This window comes from Gobius niger (assembly GCF_951799975.1).
Source record: "Gobius niger genome assembly, chromosome: 22".
Classification (NCBI taxonomy): Eukaryota; Metazoa; Chordata; class Actinopteri; order Gobiiformes; family Gobiidae; genus Gobius; species Gobius niger.
Window position 1 is genome coordinate 3,694,520 of NC_136873.1, and position 25,099 is coordinate 3,719,618.

A 25,099-nucleotide genomic window follows, 5' to 3' on the forward strand; every position below is an offset into this window, starting at 1 on the left:
TGTCACTTTTTTGATGGATTTTTGTCACTTTTTGCTGGATTTTTGTCTTTTTTTAATGTATTTTTGTCACTTTTTTAATGGATTTTTGTCACTTTTTTGCTGGATTTTTGTCTTTTTTTCTGCTGGATTTTTGTCTTTTTTTGCTGGATTTTTGTCTTTTTTTCTGCTGGATTTTTGTCTTTTTTTTGCTGGATTTTTGTCTTTTTTTCTGCTGGATTTTTGTCTTTTTTTGCTGGATTTTTGTCTTTTTTTCTGCTGGATTTTTGTCTTTTTTTTGCTGGATTTTTGTCTTTTTCTGCTGGATTTTTGTCACTTTTTTAATGGATTTTTGTCACTTTTTTAATGGATTTTTGTCACTTTTTGCTGGATTTTTGTCTTTTTTTAATGTATTTTTGTCACTTTTTTAATGGATTTTTGTCACTTTTTTGCTGGATTTTTGTCTTTTTTTTAATGGATTTTTGTCACTTTTTTATGGATTTTTTTAAAGGCAACAAATAATCGTTTGAATAATCGTGATTTCAATTATGACAAAAATAATCGTGATTATTATTTTTTCAATAATCGAGCAGCCCTACCTTTCTGTGTGGAGTTTGTATGTTCTCCCCGTGTCTGCATAGGTTTCCTCCGGTTTCCCCTACCACTAAAAACATGCACAATAGGCCAGAATGAATGATGTGTGTGAATGAATGCATGGTGGTTGTCAGAGGGTCCGTTGGCGCAGACGTGTGTAGTCGCGATAGCACTTCTGTCAGTCTCTCCCAGGAGAAACTGAAGCTACAAACGTAGTTTCCACCACCGAGTATGGAGTGAATGTACAATTGTCTCATGTAAAGCGCTTTGTGACTATGTGTCTGTGAAAGGCGCTATATAAATAAAGATCTTCTTCTACATTATCATCACTGTAGTTAGACCTACATGATGACAGAAAGGTCATGTTTACGTGCAGTATTCTTTAGCCAGTTTGAAGCTAAGCTAGCGCTAACAAACAAGGTTATAAATCTGGCGTCAGGACGGAGAAACTTTTGCAAAACTCACCTCAGATGTAGCGACAAATAATCCATCAGAAAATGATTCCTGTTAATCCTGACTCAGAATAATGTCCATGAGGCAGATTTAATCCAGTTTGTTCCAGCAGCCACTTGTATCTCTGCATCTCTGTGGTGTCCGAGTGTCCGCTCCACTTTGTTTAAACTTAGTAAAAACATATTTTACTTTGAAGACGTGTGAATTTATGCTCTTTATTTTTAGGAGCCACTGTTTATTTCAGATCATTTGAATAAATTGTTGCCCCAGTCAGGTCAGTTTAGCCCGTCTACACCGCTGCTGCATTCAGGTGCGCTACGACATTACGGTGCAGTAAATAATAAAAAGAAAGAAAGAAAAATCGGCCGATATTTCCCCATATCGGACCGATGCCGATATGTGAAAAAATGACAAATATCGCCAATATAAAGCCCTTTGACCAACAGCAACCTTTGATCATACCAGTTAGTTAGCTTTATGGTGTTGTTGTTGTTGTCAGGCAGTGTATCTTAATAACTATACACAATTATACCAAGGTTACGTTTGAGACAGAATTGATGTTTTTGTGTTCCCGTCCACAGATCTGCAGCTTGATGAGGGGCGGCATCGCGGAGAGGGGCGGGGTGCGCGTGGGCCACCGCATCATCGAGATCAACAGCCAGAGTGTGGTGGCCACGCCCCACGAGAAGATCGTCCAGATCCTGTCCAACGCCATGGGGGAGGTGAGAAAGCAGCACCGCAAAGGAAGCTCACCAGCAACGCATGTTTGTCGTTTATTTGTCATATTTTAATCCTTCATTATATGTGCGCCATATGTAGGTGTTGAAACATAGGTTTGATCGATTCTGTTGTGAAGAAAGAATTCTTTTCGTTGTTACTTGTTGAGCAATTTAACCAATTTAACCAAAAAAATGACAAAAACTCAACAAAAAAGTGACAAAAATCCAGCAAAAACATGACAAAAATTCAGCAGAAAAAAGACAAAAATCCAGCAAAAAAGACAAAAATCCAGCAGAAAAAAAGACAAAAATCCAGCAGAAAAAAGACATAAAAACAGCAAAAAGAAAGACAAAAATCCAGCAAAAAAAGACAAAAATCCAGCAGAAAAAAGACAAAAATCCAGCAAAAAAAACATAAAAACAGCAAAAAGAAAGACAAAAATCCAGCAGAAAAAAGACAAAAATCCAGCAGAAAAAAGACAAAAATCCAGCAGAAAAAAGACAAAAATCCAGCAGAAAAAAGAATAAAGGAAAGAATACTTTTCATTCTTACTTGTTGAGCAATTTAACCAATTTTCGCAGCAGAAATGTTGAACGTGAAGCGCTCCAACAGAAATGTGTAAAATCTGTGAGAAATATGGAATTGACAGACAGGAGGCGCTGTGTCCATGCTGGTTAATGCAGAGCGAGAACGAAAGTTACGTATGTAACTATGGTTCTATGAATCCCCAATGCAGCAGGGATGAAATAGAACTACTTCCTGCTTCTTTTTATTTTTCTAATAAATTCCATTTCTCTGCACCTCTGTACTAGGGATGGGCGATACCACGTTTTTTGGAATCGATACGATACCGATACTTTTGAGGTCATTTTTCTCGATACCAATACCGATACTGGTCATTTTTATATGGGTGAATGTATTTCAATCAATATACATTTCTAAAACTGGTTATTTTATATAATTAATAGGTAGATTAAAATGATATTACTTTAACTGTTTAATTATACAATGTTAATGTGAAATTAAATACATAAACAAAGTTTAAAGCAGTACTAAGTAACGTGTTTACCTTAATAAACCCTCCCCGTAGTCCCTGTGGGGGTAATACAAGTGTTTATGGGATGACTGGAGGGTCTTTCATCGCCCCCTGGTGTCTCTGGACAGAAAACCATGTTTGCAACTTGACTGCCACCGGTGCGGAGCCACCAATACACACTAATAGAATCAGGAAGAAGAAGCTAACAGGCTAACGGGCAAAGCTAACTGCGGGCTAGCGTCACTTTAAACAGTATTTACAGCAAAGTTTGAGTGAAAAAAAATATTTCCATTGTATAATTGGATGCACAGTAACCCTCTCTCCCTTCGCCTTTTCTGTCAGCGTAGTATTTACTCTCCAAGACAATTAATAAGTTAAAAAATCGTAACTTGCTACGACACCTGTAGTTGCGCTTATGGCCTCTAGGGGGAAGAGTTACTTAGTACTGCTTTAAAAGTAATACTTTAATGACAAACAGAATATAAACCAGAATGATATGGCTGGCTTAATTTAATCCCCTGCTCCTGTGGACTGTTTTGGCTCAGAACAAAGATGTAGATTGTCCTTTTATGTTTAAAATTGTAGTATCGATCCTTTTTGCCCAATATCGATGCTTAAAAAGTAGCCGTTTGGTCTCGATATATCTCTACTGTGGTGTCGATCCGCCCATCCCTACTCTGTACTACATTTCAACAACTCTTGTGGCAATGAAATGGATTTGGTGTTGGTTGCTTTCTAAATGTTTTCAAGCAAGAGATGCCTTATATTTTTCTCAAAGCTTGGGACAAAACAGGAAACAGCTGTTGCTAATAAGCTAGCTCTGTTTTGCTAACGACTGTAGCTCCACATTGAGCTGTCATCGGTGCACGGAACACGACCCGGATCACCAAAGCAGGTGGTTAAATGCATTGTTCTGGTTTTGTTTTTTGGCAGATCCACATGAAGACGATGCCCGCTGCAATGTACCGCCTGCTGACCGCCCAGGAGCAGCCCGTCTACATCTGAGGGCCGCCAACCTGGAGGCCCCATTACCTCTGAGGGCCCTGAGCACCAACGCCGACCGTGCGAGGGGCGCCGTGGTCCTCTGCTGGACATGTGTGGGGGCCCCGTATCTTTAGGGGGCCCTTTCTTTCTTCGTGTGTGTCTTTTCACTGTCTACTCTGAATGTACCGAGTCTGGACCTATATTATCACAAAGTATAAAATATGCAGATATGATGGGGACGTGCATGTGCAAATCCACTGAATAAAGAAAAGAGGCAAAATGTGTCTGACGCTTATTGTCATTGTTATATGTCACTGCAGGTTTCTGTTTCGTTTTTACCTGCCAGGATTATTTGTTGTTATCTTGTGTAAAAGGCGAGTTTAGACGGAGCGTTTGTGTTTGTGATCGATCATGAGACTGACCCGAGAGAAGACGAGACGCTCGCGCTGATGGGAGGAGTTATTTTGAGGCGTGGGACTGACCTGCACACGGAGCAGCTGGACGTGCTTTGAAGACGCAATGGTGACTTATTTTGTTGACTTTTTGTGACATTTTTGTTGAATTTTTGTCACATTTTTGTTGAATTTTTGTCACATTTTTGTTGAATTTTTGTCACATTTTTGTTGAATTTTTGTCACATTTTTGTTGGATTTTTGTCACATTTTTGTTGCGTTTACGTCCTTGTTTTCTTCTCATTTTTTGTGGCTGTTTTGGTGCCTTTTTCCCAAGCAGCTTTTTGATTAGGGTAAAGCCAAGCTGGAGAAAATGGGATCCGTTCAGGTGGGAGTTAAGAGGTTAAAACCCTGGAGGGTCACACAACATTTGTTGCTTGCCCTGTTTCCAAAAATAGTCACTGAAGGTTTGAAAAGTGGCTAAATCTGTAGTATGTATGAGACAAATTCCTAACTTGGGGAATATTTCTACTGTTTAGTTTCTAATAAAAGCCCCGGCCTGTTTTAGAGACCGGCCGCTAATGGAACACAGGCCAATATTAGAGAATTTACGGTATCAACACACTTTAACCTCTTAACTCCCACCTCAACATGTTTTCCCTAAATTCTCCAAATCTAAAAGCTTCTTCAAAACAGAGGCAAATAACGAGAAGAAAATGAGGATGGAAAACAACAAAAAACGCTTAAGTGACCCAAAAAAATGACAAAAACTCAACGAAAAAGTGACAAAAATCCAGCAAAAAAGACATAAAAACAGCAAAAAAAAAAAAAAAAATCCAGCAGAAAAAAGCGACAAAAATCCAGCAGAAAAAAGACAAAAATCCAGAAAAAAGTGACAAAAATCCAGCAGAAAAAAGACAAAAATCCAGAAAAAAGTGACAAAAATCCAGCAGAAAAAAGACAAAAATCCAGCAAAAAAATGACAAAAATCCAACAGAAAAAAGACAAAAATCCAACAGAAAAAAGACAAAAATCCAGCAAAAAAAAGACAAAAATCGAGCAGAAAAAAGACAAAAATCCAGAAAAAAGTGACAAAAATCGAGCAGAAAAAAGACAAAAATCGAGCAGAAAAAAGACAAAAATCCAGCAGAAAAAAGACAAAAATCCAGCAGAAAAAAGACAAAAATCCAGCAGAAAAAAGACAAAAATCCAGAAAAAAGACAAAAATCCAGCAGAAAAAGACAAAAATCCAGCAGAAAAAAGACAAAAATCCAGCAGAAAAAAGACAAAAATCCAGCAGAAAAAAGACAAAAATCCAGCAGAAAAAAGACAAAAATCAAGCAAAAAAGTGACAAAAGAGCAGCAAAAAAGTGACAAAAGAGCAGCAAAAAAGTGACAAAAAAGTGACAAAAACACATAAGGGAAACAAAAAGTGACGACAATGGCAAAGAGGAGAGACTGCATTTGGTTTTGGCGTTTGGTAAGAGGTTAAAAAAAACACCGCGATCATTCCGAAAACCCTGATAACTTTGGTCACAATAACCCTGAGGTTAAATTTTCAATACACCGTGACGCCCCTAATGGAAACCAAACTGCTTTATGTTGAAACCAAACAAACCAGCTTCATTTTCCGAAAGCAAGAATGACGCGAGTGTAACAATGTAACGCGGCAAAAAGCTCGAAAACGCTGATTTTGCATAATACCCCGACTTTAGGAGGAAATGCTTTTGTGTCGCTTCCATCAGCGTAGTTCTGGCCACAGGTGATGAACAAATGGATACTACGAAAGATGAATAAAACAAACGGCGGTGACTTGAGCGACAGGTGGTGGGAAAGCGCCTGTTGCATTATGAAAACATGCTAAAATGTCCACGCTCGTCAACATTTCTGAGAATCCCACATGAATGATGCATCTGCCTCCTGGTACATCAGCGTGATGCGGGGCGGGGTCAGCGTGGGGGTCGGGCGGTGGGCATAAATGCAGGTGCGATGAGGGGGGGACAGGGATAGAGGAGATGGTCTGGAGAGGAGACATGCTGCTGCTGGCTGCGCTCACTCTCTGGGGGCTGACGCTGCGACGGGACGGGGGCAGCCTGGGAGCCCCTCTGCACGGGACGCACACGGCAGGTAAGCTCCCGCAGATTTGACAAGAATTTGATTATATTGATTTTTCCCCTGAAAACAAGCGCCTAATCTTCACTAGAAGTTAATGAATAATTGAACCGATTCAGTCTCTCCATTGATTTTTGCGGGAAAATTTTATTTCCATTTTCCTCACATTTTACCCTCAACATCTGCATTCTATAGTCTGAACGAAAAAAAAAGACAAAAATCCAGGAAAAAAAGACAAAAATCCAGAAAAAAGTGACAAAAATCCAGCAAAAAATATGACAAAAATCCAGCAAAAAAAAGACAAAAATCCAGAAAAAAAAAGACAAAAATCCAGAAAAAAGTGACAAAAATCCAGCAAAAAAAAGACAAAAATCCAGAAAAAAAAAAGACAAAAATCCAGAAAAAAGTGACAAAAATCAAGAAAAAAAAAGACAAAATCAAGCAAAAAAAAAAATCCAGCAGAAAAAAGACAAAAATCCAGCAAAAAAGTGACAAAAGAGCAGCAAAAAAGTAATAAAAAAAGTGACAAAAACACATAAGGGAAATAAAAAGTGGCGACAATGGCAAAGAGGAGAGAATGGATTTGGCTTTGGCGGGTGGTCTGCACGGGACGCACACGGCAGGTAAGCTCCGACTGATTTGACTAGAATTTGATTATATCGACTTTTCACCTGAAAACAAGCGCCTAATCTTCACAAGAAGTTGATGAATAATTGAACCGATTCACAGTTTCTACATTGATTTTTGCGGGAAAATTGTATTTCCATTTTCCTCACATTTTACCCTCAACATCTGCATTCTATAGTCTGAACGGGAAAAAAAGACAAAAATCCAGCAAAAAAAGACAAAAATCCAGCAAAAAATAAGACAAAAATCCAGCAGAAAAAAGACAAAAATCCAGCAGAAAAAAGACAAAATCCAGCAAAAAATAAGACAAAAATCCAGCAGAAAAAAGACAAAAATCCAGCAGAAAAAAGACAAAAATCCAGCAAAAAAGGGACAAAAGAGCAGCAAAAAAGTCATAAAAAAAGTGACAAAAACACATAAGGGAAATAAAAAGTGGCGACAATGGCAAAGAGGAGAGACTGGATTTGGTTTTGGCGGGTGGTCTGCACGGGACGCACACGGCAGGTAAGCTCCGACTGATTTGACATGAATTTGATTATATCGACTTTTCCCCTGAAAACAAGCGCCTAATCTTCACTAGAAGTTAATGAATAATTGAACCGATTCACAGTTTCTCCATTGATTTTTGTGGGAAAATTTTATTTCCATTTTCCTCACATTTTACCCTCAACATCTGCATTCTATAGTCTGGTACTTAGTTATATTCTGATGGATTTTTTTGTCCGGAAGGGTGTTTCATTATCTGCCTGTGAGTTTTTGGAGGAATTTTATCTATTTTTCAGTAAAATATACTTCATACAAATATCTGTTTGCATCTATAAATGTCACACAAACATTTGTCAATTTGATGAAACCAGTTTCACATTTATATATCTTCATTAGACACTCATTCACTCTCTCATTTATGTAGGCTTCCAGTGTCAGACACTGGAGGCGAGGTGGGAAAGTGTCTTGCCCAAAGACACAACGACAGTGTGCACCCACGGGATTCAAACTGCCAACCCTCCGATCACAAGACGACCCGTCACTGTCGGGGGTGGGCTCACATTTAAGACTGAAGCCTGGTTGGTCAGTAGCTCTGCGAGACGCTGCTGGCCAGTGAGGGGGAAATGTGTTTAAAACTTTTTGCTGTGGATTTAAGATGCAAAATGTCATTATCATGTCCATTTTTTAAAATGAAACAATACAATGTGTAAAAAATATATATATATTTGTGGTGACAAATTCTGAATGACACATAAGTTGCAAAGATTTGTTCAGATTTTTCAGAAGGACCAAGACCATTAAGACATTTAAAAACCATCAAAAGAACTTTGAAATCGATCCTGAAACACACGGGGAGCCAATGCAGCGATTGAACCGGTGTAATGTGGTCCCGCCTCCTGGTCTTCGTCAGGACACAAGCTGCTGAATTTTGTAAAAGTTGTAAACCTGAGATCCTCTTTTTTGGAATACCAGAAAGCAGGGCATTACAGTAGTAGTAGTGGATACGACTGGTGATAAAAGCATGCATGAGCGTCTCCGTGTTGGCCCGACAGAGAATGGGGCGAACTAAGATTTTGCTTAAAAATGGTCGGTTGGATACTGGTCTGAAATTGTTAAAATCTTTACAGTCCAAATTGCTCTTCTTCAACAGGGGCCTCACCACCGCCTCTTTAAACACAGCAGGGAAGACCGCCGTCTGAAGAGAGCAATTCATCATGTTTAGAAGCTCGTTTCTAAAAGATCCATAAAATGTTTTAAAAAACGAGTTTTTGGGACCGGGTCTAAAAGACATGTGGTGGGCCTCACTGAGGAGAAAACTTAATCGAAGATGTATAACTCCTGTACGATTGAGAACCTACACAGACGTGCACTATGCAACTTTCTATGTTATATATTAAAAAAAGGAAAGAAAAAGTTGATATTAATACGTATTTGACTTTTCAGTGTTTTCAAGTTTTCACTGCTGATTGAACTGGTACATGTTTATGCATTCCATTCCAAAAACTTACCAGAAAGATAACTGAATATCATAGAAGCCACGGGATGGAAAGTAAAGGCACCGAGCTAACCACCGATACAGCTGCTGGGTCACTGAAAAGTGGCCCAGTGCACCTTGAAAGTTGCATTATTATTTCAGGTTTTTCTTTTAGGTTTTCTGGATGGAATGCATACATAACCATGGGGACAGTTCCATTTGCAGAGAAAACATTCCAGAAACCCGACAAACAATTGACCCTCGAGTGTCTTTGAGTCCACTGGGATGGAAAGTAATGTTAGCCACTCATACAGCGGCCGGGTCACTGAAAGGTCATAAATACACCAATATCAACTTTGTTTCTGCTTTAAAAGTTGCAAGTTGTGGGTTAAGATATTGGAAAATCCTTCCAAAAACACCTCCAAGTCTATAATCTGTAGTCTATAGGTGCTTATTTGAAAACATTTGAAAAGATAATATAATAGGTACAGATGACATGGCATCTCTGGAACGCCCACAAATGGCCACAGTCGTGGGGGGAAAAAAGAGGAAAAAGATCTACTCTGTCTGTTGTTACTTTAACAAACACTGAATTATGAAGACATTTTCTAACATCTAAAGATACAGAGATTCGAAGAGGAGCAAAGTGCGTCAACAGCTCATAAATACATAAATAATAGAGAATTCTAACCATAATACTAACATTTGCATCATGCTAAATGCTAACGCTAGTTTCGAGTGCCGGTTTTCCACTTCTACTGGACAATCTGCTTAATTTTGAATGAGACAAAACGTTCATTTGGACTCCGTTTGGACATTTTGTTTTGGGTTTTACCGAGCCAGAAAAAGGCTCGGCAATATAGAGTGAAAAATTAAGATTCCTGCACAAGTTTCCTTCTTTCTTGGCGAAATCATACTATAGAAACAAAAAGAAGCAGCGTTCGATCCTAACGTATTTGGAAAGTTAGCAAGTCGGCCAGTCCGTTAGCCTGCTCAATGTGTTTTTCCTATAGCCGTTAGCATTAGCCATCAAACACCGCAACTTATGGAGAATCCAGATGCTTTCAGCTGAGTCCAAGAACACACCAGACAGGTCCGAGAAACAGTTATTGAGAAGTATAAAGCTGGGTTAGGTTATAAAAAGAGCTTTGAACATCTCTCAAAGTACAGTTAAATAAACCATCCAGGAATGGAAAGAGTCTGACGTCACTGCAAACCTACCAAAACCTGGACAGCACTGACCACAGCTGTTACCAAGAAGCCTATGATGACCCTGGATGAACTGCAGAGAGACACAGCTCAGGTGGGGGAAACTGTCCACAGAACAACTATGAGTCATACACTGCACAAATCTGGCCTTATGGGAGCGTCTCATGCCTCGTCATACTTTAATATTGTGCCTGGCTTCACCATTCATTTGTGTGGGGATAAAACGCTCAAACTGGTCCGGTATTCCAACATAGTGTACGCGTTTGTAGGAACAAGCTCAATCTGCCTTTCAAAATAAAATCCGTTTAGAAAATCGCAAGAGCTTCCGATCCGCTTCACGAATGTGTTTTTTTGTGTTTCTCTTGTGACGTGAGCAGTGCCCGCGTGGCCCGTAGGCGCCCCCTCCTCGCTCCGAGCCCTGCGGGACGTCCAGCCCGAGGACGGCGGCCTGTGCGCGTCGGACACGGAGGAGCGGCTGCTGTGCTCCGAGCGCAGCCGCTTCAACGCCAACCCCTTCGGCCTGCGCTTCGGCAAGCGGCAGGGCGGCTCCGGGCGCGGCCGGACTCCGCAGCGGCGCAGCAGCTACCGCTACCGCCTGCCCGCCCCCGCCTACGGCCCCAGGCTGCTGCCCACCTGAGCTCCTGAACTGAATGCTTTCTGTACATACTGTTTGAAATACTCCTTCTTATAATAAAAGTGTGTTTATGAACGGGTCCTTTGTTTTGATCTAAAGCCGGGTTTATACAGTGTGCAGTTTTCACCAACATTCTGGCACCAATTTTGGAGGCTGAAAATAAGCTGAATGCCCATCTCGACTGCGCATGTGTGGGTCAATCAGGCTCCTAATTTCGGCCCAAACAAACCACTCTGCCATTGAAATGTGTGAGCGAGTCCAGGTAGGGGAGCAAGAACACTGAGGTGTATTGAGCCAGAACCGTGACCCACAAGGCTGACGGGCATCGGTTTAAAGACTGTAAGGCTCAAGTGACATTTCTTGCAAATATTTATGTTGTCAATATTTTAAAAGCGAGGGAAGAGTCAGGACGGCGGCTCCGTAGGCAGGAGTGAACCATAGCGGACCATAGCGGACCATAGTGGACCATAGTGGACCATAGTGGACCATAGTGGACCCTAGTGAACCATAGGCAAGTTACGGCAAGTTAATTTGTAATCTTGCCATTACAAATACACGTTGCATCGGTTAAAGAGGTTTTTTTGTATATAAAAAAGGCTATTTAAAAGTGGACACAATAGGATCAGTTGTCATTTGCGCAGCTAAAGAGAACTGAACGCTGAGCGCGACGCCTTTTATATTTTCATTTAATTTCATTTATTTATTCATTTGAGCAGAAAAGTATGTCAACATTTTACAGAAAGAAAAAAAAATACAAAAACAAGACTTTGAACTTCTTCCTACTCCTTTTGAGCACAAAGAACTTATAGTAAACCTACTCCTTATCTCTCATTCAAGTCATCATCACATTAATTTTCCGCTAGACTCATACAGGAAACCGATTCATGAGTCTGGGCTTACATATTGATATAAATCGTTTATGATCGTACAAAATGTCAAAGAATTTCATCATTTACAACCAAAAAATGAAAATAAATAATATAATAAATAAATACACCATATGGTACATAGTTATACCAAGGCACATCTCTTTCGTTCTGATCACACAAAAATATATATAATATCGCTCAGCCCTGCTATACCAACTATACCCAAATGTACAAGCTCCGTATAACCATGTAGAAATAGAAACTATCTGTCCATAGTCATTCACTTAAGATTGACAGGGAAAGGGAAATTGCAACATCGTCTCTGTTTGTTTGTGTGTTAAATAAAGTCTTTCAAACTTGAGCGGACATTTCTCAATGATGACATCACTCCAGAGATCACCTGCACCACACTGCTCCATCGTCATGGCACTGGTTACTGTCTCCTCGACGTAGCTGCAGGTGACACACACAAAAAAAGGATTCTATGTTTTTACTTCTCATTCAGTTTAAATGAATATCAGTGACATGAGGCTACAGTTTCAGATGCTGGACTTTGTGAGAACATTTTTGACCCTTGAAGGCGACTGGACATAGTTATTCCAACTATGTGAACAAGGACCAGGCTCGTCGTCACTTTTGAAGCACCTCTACATATTCTGTTCGCAGCCCTGGTTGTAAAATGACTTTATGCTAACATCGTAACAAGCTCCACGGGGACGACAAAAACGCTTTTAATCCTCAACTTTCCAGCGGTTAAAACCATAGAAATAAAAAGTTAAACGGTCCAAATCAGAGCTTTCTTCGTCGCTTTACGCTAGCTATCGATATTGTTTGGTCGTCAAAATAAATTCCAACAACAACAAGACTCCATACAGTATTTTGGTCAATGCTTTCCCTACGTTCGTTAGCTTTTAGTCATCAAACATCTGTAATCATGAACAGCGCAGATGTTTTCAGCTGTTGTCAACCCATCCACCTCATTTAGATCCTGTCAAAGCCTGGTTAGAAGTCATTAATGAAATAGTTCATAATAAAAATGTATAAAAGTGGCTTCAGATCTAAATGTAAAAAAAGAAATTCTGCTTTTTGTGGGTCGGACACATGTCTAATGACTACCAAACATCATCTAATACTTTGTTTATTATAAATGCCATGAAACCGATATTCTCACCATATAGGCACTGGCTTCATGTGGGGAGCTCTATTTACAGGTCCGTGAAGCCGTTTATGAGCATCAGTGCACATTTGTAGGAACAGGCTCAGAAACAAACACAGTTTATGCAGTTTTTTTTTTGGTGCAACCTGCCACCCAACACCTGCTTGGTGAGATTATTGCAGATTTTGGATGTGGCAGTTCGCAGGTTTTTGTCCAGAAAGTCTGTCAGAATGGTTGTGTGAAAGCATATAGTAGGTGGTGGTGCAGCTAATAAGGAAGATAAAACCATATAAAAAGGAATTGAATGCAGTTTATTAAAAGGCTTAGTATGAATTAAGTGTTCATAAAACCAACCACGACTTATGACAGTGGGGCTAGACTCAAACTCATGCTTTGGTCTGGGGTGACCGGGGACTCCAAGGTGGCAGGTTCCTCTTTCTGTCCGGGTCCAAGCGCTAATCAAAGGTGATCAAAAACAGGCAAGTATAGAAGGAGGGCAAAATTAATGAATACATAAATAATATATAATTACTACGATAATAGTAATTAATTCTGTAGAAAATTAATTCTGTAGAAAATTAACCAGGGCTGACCAGCTAGTAATGGAAGAGTCTTGATTGTCCAGAGACATGAACTCCAAAGAAATATGATTTAGAAGCAGGTTTTTCCAGTGGGATATGTTTGTGTTGATTCTAGATTTCCAATTCACGAGAATGGTCTTTTTGGCGATGGTTAAGGCCACTATGAGTAATTTATTATCTATGTGGGGATCCGTGTTAATTACTGAGGTATCTCCTAATAGGCAGAGAGAAGATGATAATGGGATGTGACGGCCCAGAAATGAGGAGAGATAATCTATAATGTTTTTCCAGAAAAGTTTGATAGGCGGACACTCCCAAAGTGCATGAATGTAGTTATCCTGAGTGTTCAGAGTGCAGTAGTTGCAGATGTCCGAGTTGGTGTGGCCCATTTGTGCTAGCCTGTGTCCTGTGTAATGTGTCCTGTGAAGAATTTTATATTGAATAAGTTATATGTTTGCGTTGTTTGATATATTCTGAATATTGGTACATATGGATTTCCAGAATTGTTCATTCGGAGCAATATTTAGGTCTTTTTCCCATTTCTTGGTTGGTATGGATATTTCTTTATTAGATTGTTGAATGGTTATATATATTTTGGCTATTATTTTTTTTGTATGTTTAATATTCAGAAAGGTTAGTATTGGAGTTGGTGGGCTCAGATTTAATGTTTCTAGGTCTAATGATTCCTTAATTGCTGAAGAGAGCTGAAAGAAATGCTAAAATTCATTGTTCCCAATATTGTAATTCTCGCGGAGATGTTTAAATGTGACTAGAGCGTTGTCATGAAATATGTGTTTAAAATGTGTGATTCCTTTGTCTATCCATGATTTAAAATGCAATGGTGATTTCCTGATTTGTATGTTGGGGTTATTCCATATTGGGGTGAGTATTGTAGGAGTTACGATGGAGTTTGTGATGGTGTGGAGTTTCCACCAGGCTGTCAGAGTTGTTGATATTGTTAAAGATTTAAAACAAGGGTGGCGTTTCACTGAGTTGTTGATGAATGGAAGATCTGAAATATTGATGCTTTTACATGGAATTTGTTCCAAATCTCGCCATACGGAGTCTGAGTTATCAGGGTGGATCCATTTAAGTATGTATTGAATTTGACTAGCGATATAATAATGATACAAATTTGGAGCTTTAAGCCCACCTTGTGGTTTATTCTTTTGAAGAGTACTTAATTTGATTCTAGGGGTTTTGTTTTTCCAATAAAATTTTGTGATGACTGAATCTAACGATTTAAACCAGCTGGTTGTGGGTTGTATTGGTATCATTTTGAAGGAGTAATTTATTTTAGGCAATATGGACATTTTTATTAAGGCTATTCGACCCATTATGGACAGTGGAAGGTTCATCCAGTGGAGGAGGTTATCTGTAGTTGTTTGGAGGAGAGGAACAAAATTTAGGTGAAACAACTCTGACAGCCTGGGGGAAATATTGATGCCTAGATATTTGATATGATCTTGGCATATTGGTACTGGTGGAGGGTGGACCGCCACATCCCATGCGTCCTTTTGAAGCAAAAGCATAGATGATTTCTGCCAGTTAATTGAGTAGTCCGAAAAAATCGCGTATTCTTCTATAAGTGTAATAGTTTCTGGTAATGAAATATGTGGTTTTTGCAAAAATAATAATATATCGTCAGCATATAAGCTAATTTTATGATGCAAGTTGGATGTTTGTATTCCTTGGATGCGCAAATTTTGACGAATTGCGGCAGCTAAAGGTTCAATGAAGATTGTAAATAAGATTGGTGAAAGTGGACAGCCTTGCCTAACCCCTCTGTGTAAAGTGAACGGTTGAGAAGATAAGCCATTTGTGGTTACTGTAGCCGTAGGGAGATAATGAAGAGTTTTAATCCAATTTATAAATGATTCCCCAAACCCAAATTTATGTAAAGTGGAGATTAAGAAAGTCCAGTTAACTCTGTCGAATGCTTTTTCCGCATCGAGAGAGCCCCTCCTTCTATTTTGTTCCTTCTATGTATATGTATGTATGTATGTATATATGTATGTACATGTTTCATTGTTTTACTGCCTGTGTTGTTGTTGTTGTTATTGTTATTTTTTTTCTTTCTCCCTTGATGTTGTCTATTAATCTACCCTTCTCTCTATAGGCTGCTTCTATCTGCACTACCATCTTTGTTGTTATTACTGTTAATATTGACTGATTACATAGTCGTCGATTCGACATTTTGTGGAGATTATCTTACTATATTTACCCCAAAACTGTAAAAGCACAATTTTTAAAAAATAAGTTAAAAAATAAATAAATTTAAACAAAATTTACAAAAATCAACTTCTAAAAGGAATCCTATAGTTACGCTGGTATCGGTACTGGTCTGAGACTAGATGACTGAAAGAAGAGCCTTCATCGGCCGGGGCAGACCTCCCCCCAAGGGGTAGGGGGTTGCTCTTACTGGTGCCTCCTCCTTCAATCTGCCTCCTCCACTATGTGGTGTGGGCGATTGGGGAGGGGAGAGGCTCTCCCCCTCTGCTGCCCTCCCCCTCTCCAATGGGTAGGCACTGAGGGGAAAATCGGTTCATTCTCCGATCACACTGGAATAGGGGAGAAGTGATGATGATAATAATAATAACAATAACAATAATAATAATAATAATAATAATAATAATAATAATAATAGTAATAATGATAACAATAACAACACAAACCTTTCAAATGAAATACAATACAAATAGGGAAAGGGAGAAATATTCACGTGTGTATATGTATATGTACTCATATGTAATGGGAATCCCAATCGTAGTCTGCATAATCCCTACGTATCCCAGCAAGAATCATTCAACAGAGGTAGTGACGAGCGAAGCAGCACTTGAATTAGTAATAGGCCATTGGCTAGCTTTTCTAGCGTGAAGTTTTGTTCCAGGAAATCAGAAATACAATTTCTTTGCATATTCTGAAACTATATAAAACAAAAGGGGTCAAATAAAGTTTCCACATGCAGAAACCCTGCAGTTTTTGAGAAATTCGAGCGTGAAATGGGAACTATTTTCTTCTGGCGCGTATGATTTTAGGGTCACCTGACCTACTTCTGACCAATCGGCGCATCGCGTTGACACCGCAACCCGGAAGTAAACACGCAGCCTAGAGGAGCGCCTTCACTGACAGCGCAGCTGTTAGCTACTATCGTAAAGAAAATCCCGCTTTCTGAAGGCAAACTTTAGATCCTCTGCAGCGAGAACAACTCGAGCAGAGTGGGCAACACTCACGAAGATCGCAAACGAGTGGATTTGGACCATAGACCTGTTATAATCCCTGGACAGCGAGGAAAATGAACTGCAAACTTCTGCAAACTCTTCTTCAAAGATCGTCAGACCTACCCCAGGCAAAGACTCCTAAAACGGCAGCCAGGGGGTTGTCCTACTCGTGAGTACATTCATATTTATTGTGTAGTATAATGCTAATACAAATAATGACTGAGGGAGCGACACACGTGTTGTGCCTCACGTTTCACTGTTTCACGTTGCATGTTTGACCCGAAGAAAACTCGTAGTTTGTTCTGATTCTGGATGTAGTTCCCCATTTGTCTGATTTGCTTTAGAAATTATAATAGCAAATAACTTTACCAGTTAGTTACACCAAAAAGATGTTTAAGCATGTTGACATTTGAACCTATCAAAGTTTGTCAAATGTCGTTGCTATAATAAAGCGCAAACCAATCAAAAAAGTAAATTAAAGAGTGCCACTGTGAACAGCTCTGTTATTTTTACAGTCTGTGGTTGTTCACTGCAGTAAACTGTGGTTAATAGTTTATTATTGCTGGAATAAGATCCTTTCAGTCTCTTATTTCACTCCAAAGTACAATAAAGTCCATGATAAAATGGAGAATATTAGTACAGTTACTTGTACATGATACATAAGGCCTGCCCTACTACTGTAGTTATTTCTGTTGAATCTGCTTTCTTCATTTTCCAGGACAATTACGTGATGAAAACATGTTGTGGTGGAGCCTGGTCCTGTAAAGCCTCGCCTCACTTCATTTAAAGACTCAACATGAAAAAGTGAGGTATGTATTCATGGGACAATCAGAATGAATCCTCCAGGGCTCGGAACAACTGCATTCACATTGCAAAATGCTGAACATATTCTGCAAACTGCTATCCAACACTTATCGAGAGGCCTTTATATAGCAATGTTCTTAACACGTTTTGAAGACTATCTGACTGAAAATTATAGTAAATATTATATTAATCTAAGCTCTGAATTCTCAGTTTCTGTCCTTTTGGCTCCTCAGATATGGCTTTGATTCTTGACTGTACTTTTTGTTAAAAACTTAAAATGTGCTTTGTCTGTATTTTTACAGTGGGAGAACCTGCCATCTGTGGCCACATACAAGATCTCCTGTGATTGTCTGGAGGACTTTGGACAACAGAGAAGTGATCCTGATGAGACTCTGCTAAAGATCATCAATGAACTGCAGATTCGTCAGAGGCCTCAGATTAGAGGTATGTCATGTATTTTTCTGTTTATCACCGTCTTATAATCAAGTCATGCATTTAGATTTACAGGGATTTATTGGGTTGGTCTAAATTAATATCAGAGAAGTGAGATTTCTTTTTTTTCCCCATCAAATTCTAACTTGGGCCTAGAACAAAATGTGTCTGACTCTGTGGCATCTGACCTTGGCCCTTTCTGAAACCGCCTCCTTCCTTTTGCTTCCCACTTACACTACTTCTTTGAATTGAACATTAATTTCCTCTTAGAGTTTCAGATTCAGATTGTTCATATGTACACTATATTTTAGCTTCTTAAAACTTGCCAATATTAGGTCTCATTTCTGCTTTCTTTTTCATTATCAAATATCTATATGACTGTAAAATGTGACTCTTGTAAACAAACATGGAACAGAAGTCGTTTGGTGCATGAGGCTGCTCTCTGTAACACACACCTGTGAGTCGGCATCGATGCTTATAAACCACTTCTCCTGCTGCGTGTTCTGCTTAGGACAGACCTTTCCTTCGAGGGAACATGCATTTCCAGTGTTAGTGAGTAGGAAAAGGAAGGAGGACGCGGTTTCAGAAAAGGCACGACTAACCCCTCACAGATTCACAATCATCCATTATCATCCCAGATACTAGACTTTATTTTTTAACTAATAATCTACTTATATGGGCCCCAAAACTGTACATACAATGTAATTAAAAAAAAAATTGGTATATGAAGTATTTACCATCAACATACAATAAACTAGTTGTAAATTAAACTTAACGGTACTTTTTGATTTCAGATCGGACCGGCTGATGTCAAGGATTCGAGCAGATTTTCCTCCGATCACCGTCTAATCTGAGAAATAATAGTGAACTTTTGAAACACTGAACGAGGACAGTAATTCAGGAGTTACACTTTACATCAGAAAGAGCCTTTAAAGGACCCTAACGACAAAAACTTTTCAGCCTCCTTGCCTGGATAGAGAGTGCGTTAGAACAGTGGTTCCCAACCTGGGGAGCGGGGGCTCCTGGGACGGCAGGTGGGGCCCAGAGCTTTGTCTGGTCAGAGTGTCAGGTCATACATTTGCACAAGTTAAAATGGTTAAAAATCACAACAGGTGCATAAAACTATCTAATTTCAGAAAATGTGTTTAAAATGCATATCGGTAAATATTTTCAAGTTTTGATTTTTTTATTGCATTTGTTTCGACTGAGGGGGGGGCGCAGCCTGACTACAGCATGCACAGGAGGGGAATCAAGAACAAAGTTTGGGAACCACTGCAGTAGAAGGTCTTATATTGAATGAATTACAAGATCTAACAGGCAAGACTGAAGTCAAGCTTTCGTCCATATGCCAAGATACACTTGATCTGCTTCTGATGGTTAAAAACCCCAAAATCACAAAAAAATAAAAGAATGTTTGAAACTTATCTGGAGCAATTTGTTATTTATGTTCATAAAATCTAATTTGAAAATGTCATGTGGAAATGGTAGGTCCCATAGTGTGCTTTTTTCAATAGGACGCATATTTCAAAAAAGGCATATTTTCAAAAGTTATTTCTTAAAAACTAGAACTCCTATCCACCTTCTTTTTCCACATATTGAATATTTTTAGTATTGTCTTTATTATTGTAAAATTTGAAGTCTGTGGCCTTTACACTTTTTGAAATAACTGGAGTCAAAAATGCCTGTAGAGTCTAAAATGTCCATTTTTTCACAAACTTCCCCGCTTTAGGAGCCAATTTCTCATTAACTGCAGGGAGTCTGCGTGTGGAAATTTTTGTGGAAGAAGTTTAACTATTGTACTTGATAAAAATCAAAATAAAAAGTATTTCCTATTTCCTGGAACAAAAGTCATTTTCTAAGCCCTTTCTGAGAGCTAGCCGATGGCCTATAAGCCAAAATGATATCTTATAAGCAAACATGTTTCGAGTTTTGTCCCTTTTCTTTCTTTTTTATTATTATTTCTCTCTCTAGCTGAAACTTACGCTTGTAAATTAGGTCAACATGTTTAGAACAAAAGGAAACGTATAACCACACACACACATACACTCACTCACACACACTACACTTTTATTTTCTCTTTATGTTGCCTTCATACACATTCCATTCCCTTTTTTGTACTGTCTTATGTCAATGTGTTGTCTTGTAAGTGGTATGTATGTCAGCATTGTTAAAATAAAATTATTAAAAAAATAAAAATAAAAAAAAAAAGCAGGCAAGTATAAAGTACTTTCAGGAGCCGACTGCAAAATCACCATCAAGCTGACGGAACAATCTGGCAGAGTCTGTCTGGAGAGCTGGGTCTTTCACTGCCGCAGCTTGATTGCAGATAGCCAACAGGTGAGTGGCTCCAGCAGACTCCACCAGCACTCACACACAGGGAATAGGGGGTGGGGAACAGGAGGACCAGAGTCACACCCAGTGACACGCTCGTCACAAATGTCACCGACGCTCTGGCTGCACGTCAGCCTGTGTTCATAGACCTCCTCGAGGCCCAAACGTATTCCCAGCGCAGATTCAGCCATTGAAATAAAGTTTTCTCGTCGGTGGGGTAATAGAAACACTGATGTGTGTCGTAGGGAGGCACCGATACAACTTTTTCTAAAACCGATACGAGTACTTTGATTTAAGTACTCGCCGATACCGAATACCGATGCGAGTACAAGGCATTTGCTTCAACATTCTTACTTTTTTCACAGCAGGTTTGTAATTAGTAAATTTACTCATTTACATTTCCTTAAGTAAAGTCGGCGACACATTTAAGAGCAGTTATATTAGAATTGTGCTGATGCCATTTATTTTTATTTTCATTCAACATAATTTTTAATTTTTATTGCACTGTCCATCATAGACAGAAAAGCCCATGTCCTAAAGCTCCCAATGCCTGAGGCCTTATTCATTTATGTGTTTTTATTTAACAATAGTATTGAGATGTTACTTAAATGGTCTCTTTTCGTCTTTACTTCAGCTCCTGTAGATTTTCTCGTGTGTTTGTAGTAACTTAGCGAGAAGCTACAGCGTTTTCATTGTTCTGCTGCAGCTCATTTTGGCTCAATATAAACATGCTGTATGTCTTTGATCTGGATTTTCTGAGGACTTTTTAGTCGCTGGGTTAGTTTTTCAGATGAATAAACGGCGGGCATAAAACGGCGTCAGAATGGCCAAAACTGCTAGCCGTGAGTTAGCAACGTTAGCCTGTATGTTGTAAACACTGCAGACGCTGCAGCACGAACAACATTAAGCTCTGGTTAAATCCAGCTCAGACTCTGGTTTAGAGAGCGCAGTCTGTAATAAAGTCAGCTCTACGTGGAATATTGGATTTACACTAAACTATTCTCCAGTTTGTTGCTTCTTCTCTCCTCAGCTGAGAGCTGCGCCTCGTAGCTGCGCCTCGTAGCTGCGCTGGCTGCACGTCAAATGGTATCGGTTTCTGGTATCGGGACCTCATGAATGAGTACGAGTATGAGTACAAGCCTGTGGTATCGGTGCATCCCTAGTGTGTCGTAAAAGTCCCAGAGCTGCTGAAGCTCCAGTTGGTCGACGCTCACGAATTTCTCCAAAAAGTTAAACATTTACCGTCGGCCGCGCGTCAAAAAGCGCCGCACAGGAGGCGCGTGACTCACTGCGAGACATTGTGACGCTCCCTGAGGCGCGTCCTTCATGTATTTTCAATGTAAACCTGACGCTTGGCTGCGTTTGGTGTGAACACACCTTTAGGCACACAGATACGTTAAAAACGACCGGGCCGAGGCAAAAGCATGTTTTTTATTAGAAATTGGTTTCTTAACAAGTTCATTTCATCTTTTACTTTGTTTAAAAGCTGAATCCACGACAGACAATAGCAGGACAAGACAGAAAGGGGGGGCATGATGGTGCTGCTAGGACCCTGCAAATACTAATGATTATAAGGCACATTATCAATATTCATAAATAAGGCACACCTGAATACAAGGCACATTAATTAATGCTGCTGGGTTTACGCATAACAATGACAAGTGGAATGTGATGATTGGGCAGTTGTGCTGCGTGCGGACTGTTGCGGGTTATTGGGAATTGTCGCGTTCTGTCGGAAATCTGTCAAGAATTGGGTGAATGTGGACAAGACCGCTGCACCCAGGGCAGGAGGCGGAGCAGGGACGTCTTGCTCCGCCGTGCTCTCCCCTCACCAGTTTAAGTTAAGCTTTAGAAATCACACTTTAAGATAAGGTTTAGAAATCACACTTTAAGTTAAGGTTTAGAAATAACACTTAAAGTGTTATTTCTAAACCTTAACTTAAAGTTAAGGTTTAGAAATAACACTTTAAGTTAAGGTTTAGAAATAACACTTTAAGTTATGGTTCAGAAATAACACTTTAAGTTAAGGTTTAGAAATAACACTTTAAGTGTTATTTCTAAACCTTAACTTAAAGTTAAGGTTTAGAAATCACACTTTAAATTAAGGTTTAGAAATCACACTTTAAGTCAAGGTTCAGAATCATCAGTGCAGATTGTGTAGTGAGAGCAGTGCTGGAGCTAATAGAGTATTTAAGTTCAGAATTAGCAGAAAAGTGGACAGTTACAGCCATACTTTTAAGTTAAGATAGTTGGGGATAGTGACAGTTAAGTCTAGTTTAGTTTACTCAGAGCAGGTCTGGGTCAGTTTAGGGAAAGTTTGAAATGGAGCCGCGAAAAGTCCAGGAGCTGCAGGTTTCCAGCCTTTGCTGATGCTGGGGGGAGGGGCATCATCAAAAGAAGAGCAGAGACGTAAGCACAAACAGAGCTATTGTCATTGTTTGTTTATATCAAATTTAATAGCTGGGTGTAAAGTTTATTCTGTATACATATCTGAATTTTAAAAAATGTACAGCTGTACAAGTGCCAGAGGTGTGGGTTTAGCAAATACCACTATGCAAAAGTGGTCCACACGGCCGAGGAGGCCAGCCGACTTTTTGACGACTTCCATAACAGCAAAATTGGGGGCCACTGTGGATGGGAAAAAAACATAGTGCCATCATTCAGCACTATTGGCTCGGCATGCAGGCGGATATAAAGAAAAAGGGTAAGTGGAGCTGTAATATTTGTCCACTATATACAACTTAACTTGTAAGTTAAAGTGCAAGCAGTAACATAAGCCTTTCTGCTATATTTCATGAACATCCAGATTGCTGAATGTCCTGCATGCCAGAAGAAAAGATGCAATATAAAAAAAAAAAGAAACAATACAACCCAATTGAAGTAAGTGTCCATTAATTAACCAATAGTGTGGATTAGAGGTGGGTTGATAAAAGATGAATTTGGTGTGGCCTTACTGAATTACTCACAATGAAGTTTGTCTTTATGGTATTAAATTTGAAAATGTCACAATGTGCACATTATTTCATGTTTGTTTCTGCTTGTTTCTCCTAATTCATGTCACTACTGGAGCATAAATCAGTCTTTTATAATCAGGTACGCATTTCAGTTAGAAATTTTTTGTATAAGTAGGTCATAAGGTTTCTAAAAATAAAAAAACGACACCTTCCATATGGATTGGTGAAGAGAAGATGAAGTTGTGGTCACTAACTGTACATTTGCTCAGGTATCAGAACCACTTGAATGAGTTGGGATGGACCTCGTTGGACGACTGACACCAACAGAGAGCGCCTACATCTGCACTGTAGTCGACTATTTCACAAAGTGGCCAGAAGCATTTCCACTGCAAACCAAGACTGTAGTAGAGGTGGTGGAATGCATAGTGGACTTTTTTTTACAGGCACAGAGCCCCAAAAAGAATCCTCACGGGTCAGGGGCCAGAATTCCGGAACAAGGCATGATAATACTCATGATATGCAATGTCATGAGTCTATATCATATGCTGGTTTTGTCTAATTTTCCCAGTTTCTCCTGTAAATCCATAATGTAAGGGGTGTCTTTACGAACTTTGTTATTAGCTCAACACCCAGCTGTGCAAGTCACTGGGTATTGAAAGAAGACCGATGGGTTGCATCTTCACAGAACACTTCTACGTCTATCAGATGCCTCCGCCAATGGTTGAGGGCAATTCAAACCAATGGGATCAGTATCTACAATCCACCATGTTTGCACTACAGACAAAGAAACAACTGACAGTCAAATCCTCCCTGTACTATTTGGTGTTTGGACGGGAGGCTCGATACACCGTGGAAGTACCCGAGGATGTGGAGGTTATTGAATTCATCCTGGCATTCACTTTTCAAACATGTCATTAAAATCTTTTTTATTTTCCCAGGTGACAGAGGAACAAATAAAAGAAAGTATTGACAAAGAAGAAGTGTTTGAAGGCCTCATTTAAGGAAGTGTTACAAAATATGCGAAAGAGCCAACAAAAGATTAAACAGAAGCTCCAGAAAACCGGTGTAGAGGACCTGACCTCAGGGCCGAACAGAGGAAAGGAAGCAAAATGGAGACAAACCTGTTGGGACCGTTCAAGATAACTGGTAATTAAGAGACTCCTGTTATTTACTCACCCCAAAAACACATTACATTCCTTTAACCGTATGCCAGACCACTGATCTACACTTTCAAATAGTTTTGTCAGATTGATCTGTTTCACACCCCTTGATGCTTATCATAACTGACACTTCTTCTAGGTGTGGAGGGCAAAAGTGTAGATTTGGACACCAATGAGGGCAAAGTGAAGAGGAGGGTCAATATGGATCACCTGACCCCTGAAAAATATCCCTTCAAATCAGCCCCAGCTCAACCCCAGCCTTAACCTTTAACTCAAGTCCACCTGCGATCTCTGTCCCAGCTCTCTATCCCAGCTCTACCTCCTCAACCCCTACCTCAACCCCTGCCCCTGCCTCAGCCCCTACCAGTGGCACAGCCCGTGGCCTATGTAAAGGTAGAACCTATGGATTCTGAGGAGCACAACTGTGAGTAATATACAGCTATGCTAATTAATGTGACCTATATATTAATGAAGGCTTTATTTTTGCAGGGATTAAGAATGTGTGGGCTGGTACAAACCCAGGGAGGGCGTTATGGGCCAGGATAGACCTCATGGCTCTGGTCCCTGGGAATGAACTGGAAATCGAAGTATGCGACCTTATTCTTCTCAGTCTGTATAGATTCGAAATACATTTTTTTACAGGTCGTTAACGCTTATCTATACGTGCAGAGCAAACGATGCAACCGTCACGTTTATGTGTTGGACAGTTTCTACATGACTAGAGAAATCTGCCGGATTATGAGGTGGTTTTGGGGACAGTGTGTCACAACCATCATTGGACATTGGTTGTGAGTATACTCAGTTCACTGATATAGTTGTATGCGAAAGCAATGAGGGATTTTTCTGTCGACAGATCATTTACATGTTGATGAAAAAAGGGACCTTTACGTGGAC

The 25,099-nt window shown here is 39.6% G+C and overlaps 2 protein-coding genes across 2 annotated transcripts in view; both read left to right on the plus strand.

The window, feature by feature from the left end:
• Positions 1-3,823, plus strand: part of LOC306981550 (uncharacterized protein) — a 35,864-nt gene extending 32,041 nt beyond the window's left edge. The window contains exons 15-16 of the mRNA XM_079581157.1: positions 1,605-1,745; positions 3,713-3,823. Of these exons, the coding sequence (XP_079437283.1) occupies positions 1,605-1,745; positions 3,713-3,784 (213 nt within the window). The 3' untranslated portion in view covers positions 3,785-3,823. The remainder of the gene's footprint in view (positions 1-1,604; positions 1,746-3,712) is intronic.
• Positions 3,824-6,123: 2,300 nt separating this feature from the next.
• LOC306981197 (uncharacterized protein) lies at positions 6,124-10,700 on the plus strand (the record flags this gene model as incomplete). Its single annotated transcript, XM_079580758.1, has 2 exons — positions 6,124-6,282; positions 10,441-10,700. The coding sequence occupies exons 1-2, from the start codon at positions 6,171-6,173 to the stop codon at positions 10,698-10,700; spliced, it is 372 nt and encodes a 123-aa protein (XP_079436884.1). The 5' UTR covers positions 6,124-6,170.
• Between the last annotated feature and the right edge of the window lie 14,399 nt (positions 10,701-25,099).